Source organism: Coregonus lavaretus (genome assembly GCF_964263955.1).
Source record: "Coregonus lavaretus genome assembly, contig: HAP1_SCAFFOLD_224, whole genome shotgun sequence".
NCBI classification, from domain to species: Eukaryota; Metazoa; Chordata; class Actinopteri; order Salmoniformes; family Salmonidae; genus Coregonus; species Coregonus lavaretus.
Genome location: NW_028158475.1, coordinates 718,937 through 726,084, shown reverse-complemented (window position 1 = coordinate 726,084; position 7,148 = coordinate 718,937). Strand labels below are relative to the sequence as shown.

The 7,148-nt window shown below is 41.6% G+C and overlaps 1 protein-coding gene across 1 annotated transcript; it reads right to left on the bottom strand.

Annotated features, from left to right (window-relative positions):
* Positions 1-650: 650 nt before the first annotated feature.
* On the bottom strand, positions 651-5,061 carry LOC311123965 (serine hydrolase-like protein). Its single transcript, XM_084198183.1, has 13 exons — positions 5,032-5,061; positions 4,826-4,899; positions 4,480-4,623; positions 4,108-4,221; positions 3,574-3,615; positions 3,441-3,460; positions 3,247-3,321; positions 3,034-3,143; positions 2,831-2,910; positions 2,647-2,681; positions 2,460-2,536; positions 2,217-2,304; positions 651-1,640 (listed from the first exon to the last, which is right to left on the bottom strand). The coding sequence occupies exons 2-13, from the start codon at positions 4,881-4,883 to the stop codon at positions 1,500-1,502; spliced, it is 984 nt and encodes a 327-aa protein (XP_084054309.1). The 5' UTR covers positions 4,884-4,899; positions 5,032-5,061; the 3' UTR covers positions 651-1,499.
* Between the last annotated feature and the right edge of the window lie 2,087 nt (positions 5,062-7,148).

The following is a 7,148-nucleotide window of genomic DNA, read 5'->3' as shown; positions in this document are numbered from 1 at the left end:
TACCAATAGATGATGTCCACTGTAACAGATTGCACACATTAGCTGCTAGAGTAACTGCACACGATCATGACAAAAATAGCATCCCACAGTAGCTAGCAGGTTTCGGCACATACCTGTAGTCTCTGCTGTGCCTGCCTTCCTCTGAATATGGTGGTTATGTAAAATGGAGGAGCAGTGGAGTCACTAATCAGATGATGTATTGATCTAATGCAGCACCGCCGTCAGCTGCATGGTACAGTCAAATCCCAGGTGATCTCTCTGTACAGATGACAGAGAGCGAAGCTGCATGCGGGTTCATCATACTGCTCTGGGTTCTGACGTCACATTCAAAGGGAGGGGAGGAGGGGGGCGTTGCTATGACAACAACCCTAGTGATGGGTGGAGGCGTGAGTGGGGGGGATGTTATATAACGGTTATTATGGTGCTTTTTTGGGCCAGGGCCCTTCAGATGTCTCCGATCGCCTCTTCCATCCTCCGCCTCCCCTCTGCGTGAAATCGATTCCACTTAATTTAACGCACAAACGATCACAGAGGACGAGGGCAATGTTCTCCTTCATATCAGTCACTCAGGCAGAAGCAATATGCTTATGTTTTTTTCTCTTGATGTCTGAGACCATTTTTTAAATCTGAGACAATGACTAAAATAAGACTGAAGAGCAGGAAGGATGACCTATTTATTGTCAAACTGTACAAGGAAGCAGCCTTTTGTCCAATTAGTTGAATGATTGTTATTCAGCTCTAGGACCATATGAAGGAAAGATAAGCTTGATAGATCAACCTCTAATTCACTTCTTATTGGGCCACATCCAGGAAGTGGACATGTAGGTCTGCATCTGATTGGTGTGAACACAAACCCTATACAATTAGGTTTTATAAAATGTGTCATTTATAAAAATATTCATGCATTTCCATTGGTTCTGACCAGTAGCAAGGCACTGTAAGGCATCACCAGGTCATCAGTTGGGAGAAAACATCCCAGTTCTAAACAGCCCAAATCTAAAAAGACATGACATACAGCAACAGGTAAACATCAAGTATTCTAGCTAGACTACAGTTTAAAAGTATTGATGTGTTTTAGATACAGCGCAATATAATAAATAGTAGGGTTTCAAAGTATTTCAATCTGTTTATGCAACAGTTGTCTATTTGCACAAGTAGCAATTTATCTACAGGTTTGTAAACTAATCCAGTCTCATATTATAGGTAGACTCAGCGGAATGACGTTGCCACGAGCAGCACCGCAGATATTGAGATGAGCGGGATACAAGATTTCGCTCTCACACAGTCACACACAGTTCACTTCACAGGTTCACGAGGAGTTGTTGCGGAAATGTACCCACTATGCTGTTTACTTTCTGCATCTCCATCAAATCGCTGAGTCTACCTTTAATATTGCTCATATTATGAATGGATGAATGGCACCAGGAAGGCTACAGGCCCACTGCATGTATTTGAGAGTTCTAAATAATAACTAACACAGTGGGGGGAGGGGCGGAGGGTTATAACTTGGCTGCCTGTGTATCCTCTGCAGTGCTGTGTGAAGGAGCTTCTTCCTGGAGGAAGTCAGTGACGATTTGGGCCACAGTCTCAGGGGTGTTCAGGTGGACATGATGATCACCAGGTACGTTAACCACCATGCCCTGAGAGACAGAGAGAGAGAGAGAGAGAGACAGAGACAGAGACAGAGACAGAGACAGAGACAGAGACAGAGACAGAGACAGAGAGAGAGAGAGAGAGAGAGAGACAGAGAGACAGAGAGACAGAGAGAGAGCAAGACAGAGAGAGAGGCGTGAGAGAGTGGGAGGGAGAGAGACAGAGAGAGACAGAGAGGGATGGGGGAGAGAGAGAGGGGGAGGGGAGAGAGAGAGCGAGAGAGAGAAAGAAAGAAAACAAATAAATATAAACTATTCCTTCCCAAAAACCCTGCATTTGACCAATCTGAGTGCCAGTATGTAGGTCAGTGTTTGCAGCTAAAACTATTCTTACTGCCTCTCTGTGATGCTGAGCTTTTACCACTGTCTCTGCTTAGTTCTCATCTATACAGTACTGTAGCTGCAAGGAGCAGAGAACAGTATGATTGTAGTAACAACATAAGGACCAATATTCTGCTTCAATGTTTCAGTAGCAACCATAAAAGTGACATTAGTGTCCACGATTTAAATGTGAGTAGACCATTGTTTCTTTGTAAATGCAGCTGTATAAGTAAGTATACTCACGCTTTGGTCTTTATACCCTTGAAGTAGCGTTGAGGTAAATGTCTTCTGTTCTGGTTCAGAAAACATCTTCTCAAACCCCTCCTCCGCCCTATCAGGAGAATTAGACAGATCTTTAAGTAAAACATATTAACAGTAAAGAATAGTGATTGACGGTATAGTATGGTAAAGTGTAACATACAACAGAAACTGTGTAATAATCAGGTAATAATTGTGAAATAGTGTAATGATGGGAGAGTGTCTTACAGTACTACTAGAACTCTGGCCTGTATCCTGGACTGCAACTCTAGACTCTGCTCCAGGCTGACACGCACAACGTTTTTCTGAAACAAACAGAAACAAAACACATTAGCCTTCCTATAAACAGAAAAGATACAAATCAACTAGTGTGTCTTTTTTATGAGGACTATTAACACAAAAAGATGAGTCTTACCAGATTGATTCGAAAGTCTCGGGTGAACACAACCCCTATGAAAGCAAAATAGAAAGTGTTAGTATTACTATTATATTACAATGATATGAGTACGAAAGATGACAAGAAAGAGAGAAACAAAGTGAAATTAGAAAAAAAGACAATAAGAGAGAGAGAGAGAGAAAGAAAAAAATGATCATTTTACCTCCTTCAACCTGAGCGAGTCCTCGTTCTAGAAGAATGTGTGCAGACTGCTTCGAGAGAGAGGGGTTTGCTGCCAAAAGTCTGGAAGTGATTAACACATCAAAAGAGTGACGCATTGACTAGGATTATCATAGCAGAGAGATTATGGCCAGACAGCCCAACATAACAGAAGTGTCATTGTAAAACAAGGAAGTGTGGTCTTACCTCATCAATGCGTTCTCATAGGTGTAAACCTTCTCTTTCTTCTCATCTTTCTTCTTCTCAAACTGGAGCATTTCTTCAAATCCCTGTCTTATCACCGTATGCAATTCTTTCTAGGGTAAGAGACCCAATGTTAGAGAGAGAGACATTATAAATGTGGATGTGCTGAACAGTTCCAAGGAGAAAATGATCATAGAGTGGTTGGTGTTTCAGTACCGAGTCTGTGGGTATGAATCCATAGGAGTCCAGGAGAACCACTGACTCCACCATCTCTGGATACAGAGCACTGAACTGGACAAAGACAACAGGACATGGTTACATACACAGATACTGTCTCTGGATATTGTCAATTGCGAAGACACACAGAGATATGAAACACCATTAACATGTTTTTTTTTTTTTATGCTTACAATTCCAGCTACATTGCCACCTGTAAAATGGAGAGCACATGATCAGATGTCTGTACAAACAGGAAAACAACAATGTCTGATCTGAACACAACGAGTGGAAGAGAGATTAACATGAACATGAACAGTCACTCACCCATACTGTGTCCGATAATAGAGAATCTCTTCCATTGGAGAGCTGCAAACACATTTCAATGGATTAAATCGATAGATAATCTGCTAAATTTGGCTTCATACTTTTATACCTAATCACACCTTCCTAGGACAGAAAGAATGAAGAAACCTCATATAGCTGTGTCTAACTTCACTTTACCTTCAATCATTGCTTTTCAGCTCTTACTGGGGCAAAGGTCACATTGGTCTGAATACACTCTAACCAGCAGGTAGCGGTTTGAACATTGGGCCAGTAACCGAAAGGCCGGTAGTTCGAGCCTACAAGGTGAAAAATCTGTTGATGTGCCCTTGAGCAAGGCACTTAACCCTAATCGCTCCAGGGTCGCTTCCAGGCAGACCCTGGCCGTGACCCCATTCTCCGAGGGTGTCTCAGAGAGAGTGGGATTTGCAAAAAACACATTTCCAATTCACACATTTGTATTAATACACACTTGTGCATGTGTGAAATAGGACAAATATATGCATCCACTAAATTAATTTCAATTATTATTATTACCTCCAATGACTCGCCGTATGTCGGCCACATAAGCAGGAAAGCTGTAGAAGACTCCAGGAGGTCTATGGGAGGAGAGGCCATGGCCTGCCATATCCACAGCTACATACTTCCACTCTGAGTGTGTGTGTGTGAGTGTGAGTGTGAGTGTGAGAGAGAGTGTGTTTGAGAGAGAGAGAGAGAGAGAGAGAGAGAGAGAGAGAGAGAGAGAGAGAGAGAGAGAGAGAGAGAGAGAGAGAGAGGGTATGTAAGAGCCTGACTCACTCCGTACTGAACAACTATGCAACTGAATGTCCTTCCATTTCCAATGACAAGCTCTCATGTATCTATTGTATAATTATCTGTGCTGATCTAGCAGTCAGACAGCCTACGTACCTTTGGGCAGCAGTGGAATGAGAGTGTTGAAAGTGCCACAGTTGTCTGCCCAGCCGTGCAGGCAGAGTATTGGACGACCACGGTCAGGACCCCAGACCTTGCCCCTCATCTCTCCCCACGGTACTGGCATATTGAACTCTGACACTGAAGGGCAATTACTATTAAGACACATTACTAAGCATTTAACATGGCACAACAATCAGTAATAGTGCATGAGGACGTGTTATAAGAAGCTCAACAAACAAACAAACAAGAACACACACACACAACACACTAATGAGTTCACTAAGTTAATGTCAAGAGAGCTCCCATAAGTTCTGATGATCAAGAAAGGATTCATTCTTACCTGTTTGTTTCATGGTAGCTGATGTCATCAAGTGTCTGACCCCTTTCAAAGTTTGCATTATTCTGAAAGACAAACTGCAAAGTCGGGTTGTTAGCTAAACATAAGCACTATACGTCCACAACGTCGATATATTAAATATATCATATAAATGCATTAATAAAACGTTAGTTACGAAATAACAACAACTCTATTCACGCTAATGTAACCTTTGAAACGCTTCTCCATTACTTCCGGGTGAAGTGACACATGTTATTTTGACGAATGAAACGTGAACGCGTCTCCACTTTTAGCGAATAATATTGGACATCTAGTGGCCGGTTAAATGACTGACAAGAGCACGCGCCAATCCTATGTGAGCCATTGTCCAATCACATACTTTGTGAGGAGAACGGGGCGGGAGAACACAAGGCGTTCACAAGAAGACAAGGTGCGGTCACAAAGCATCCAGAATGATATCATTCTAGCAATAAACCAAACAAAAGGTCAAGACTACGACCAACGTGTCATTTCCCCCAATATAATTTAAAAAAAAATTTCATCTGAGTATAGCTCAAGGCATTGGCCTGGAGTTTGTTGCAGAATTTGTCTGTTCCAAACATTTCATGACGTTTAGCCTATTGGCATGAAAAACAAAAATCATTTTCAAAACTTGTGAGGAAATTCCAGCCTTCTAAACATTCTAGAGATGGACTACAAGGCATATTAAACAGACAAAGTGGATGCTGTTGTGTCTGCAAAAATTCACCAGGGGGCAGAGAGTCGATATGGTAAAACCCAACGCCTACAATAGGTTGAGAGCGCTGCACACTGCTCTCAGAGCAACCAGATATGCAACTTCAAGTGGTCTTGATTTTACAATTAATGTCAATGTCAGTGTATGCATAATATGTGAGGCATTGTTTATATTCATGGAAGGAATTATTCCAGAGGCTGAAAACATAACACAGAGGTCTGCGATATTGGCTGCTCTAGAAAATATAATATTTTCTCGAAGCTCTATCAGTCACCAGACAGACCTCTTTTGTCAATCAAGATAGCCATTACCTTAAAGGGATAGTTTGAGACTTTGGCAATGAAGCCCTGTATCTACTTCCCTGGAGTCAGATAAACTGGTGCATTCTATTTTTATGTCTCTGTGTCCAGTATGAAGGAAGTTAGAGGTAATTTCGCAAGGTAATGCTAACTAGCGTCAGCGCAATAACTGGAAGTCTACAGGAACAGCTAGCAACTATCCCTTTAATTATGATCAAAGAGGCCAGAGATGGATTAGTTTTTCTCCCCTTACCAAAATCTATATTTGGGTGTCTCTGGACAACCGAGCAACACTAGATACAGCAGACAAAACTATCATGACAAACATTTTCCACAATGTATTAGCAAACATGTGTTATTCGATTTATACCTTTGAAATGTGTCAAAAGTAGAGTGTTTCAAAAGTAGAGAATACCATCAATCGGTTATATCCCAAACCGGCAGGGTTTAAACTTGACCTGAACTTGAACCCCACTAAAGGAGTGAAAATGGCTAGGGCCTAAACATATCCATGCTTAAATGCTCTGGCAAAACTGTCTGGTGGTCCTGGCTGCTGCCAGCAGTTATTTATAAAGCTACATGTTGACTGAAGAGAGAGAAAGATAGGAGAGGAGAAAGAGTGTGCTGGGGATAATGGCAAAAAGAGACAGAGAGGTGTGAGATAAATGAAAGAGAGAGAGAGGAAGGAAGATAGATTGTGATACTGTATAGCTTATTCATGGACATATATGAGAGTCACAGTCCTGTTTGGCCTTAGGTTCAAAAGTTGACCATGTCACCTCTGTTGGAGCCGAGGGGTGTTTCTGTCATTGCAGTGTAACAACTGTTGTTCTCATTTGCTGACTTTTGGCAGCATTTGTCTTTGACCATGCCAATAATGTATTTGTAATGGACATGATGCTTTTTCGCCCTGTTCGAAATGATGAGTAGGTCAAAAAAAAGAGCCATGCTGTCGTCGTCACACCACTGTTATTGTCGTATACTAAAGGTCATAAGATTGAGTCAAATGGCATTTCTTACACATATTAACTAATGAGAGATTCATGCATGTTATTAAATGGTCATACTGAGCCAAGCCTGTAAACGGTATAGAGTTCTGAAGAACTGTAGCAATACAGCATTACCTTACCAACTTTGGAAAGAATTAGATAGACCATTGGAAATCTTGATTTTGGCACCTTCTTTTCTTATGAACTATGAGACAATAGAATGCACAATGCAGTGAGGGACAGAAAGGAATCTAACTGGTATGGTATCATAGTTTGGTATCCTAACGGGGAGGGTGGGTTAA

Coding starts and splice junctions, on each gene's coding strand:
- LOC311123965 (XM_084198183.1), bottom strand. CDS start 4,883: ATGCAAACTTTGAAAGGGGTCAGACACTTGATGACATCAGCTACCATG. Junction 2,911..3,033: donor TATGAGAACGCATTGATGAG/GTAAGACCACAC, acceptor AATCACTTCCAG/ACTTTTGGCAGCAAACCCCT. Junction 1,641..2,216: donor AAGGGTATAAAGACCAAAGC/GTGAGTATACTT, acceptor TCTGTCTCTCAG/GGCATGGTGGTTAACGTACC.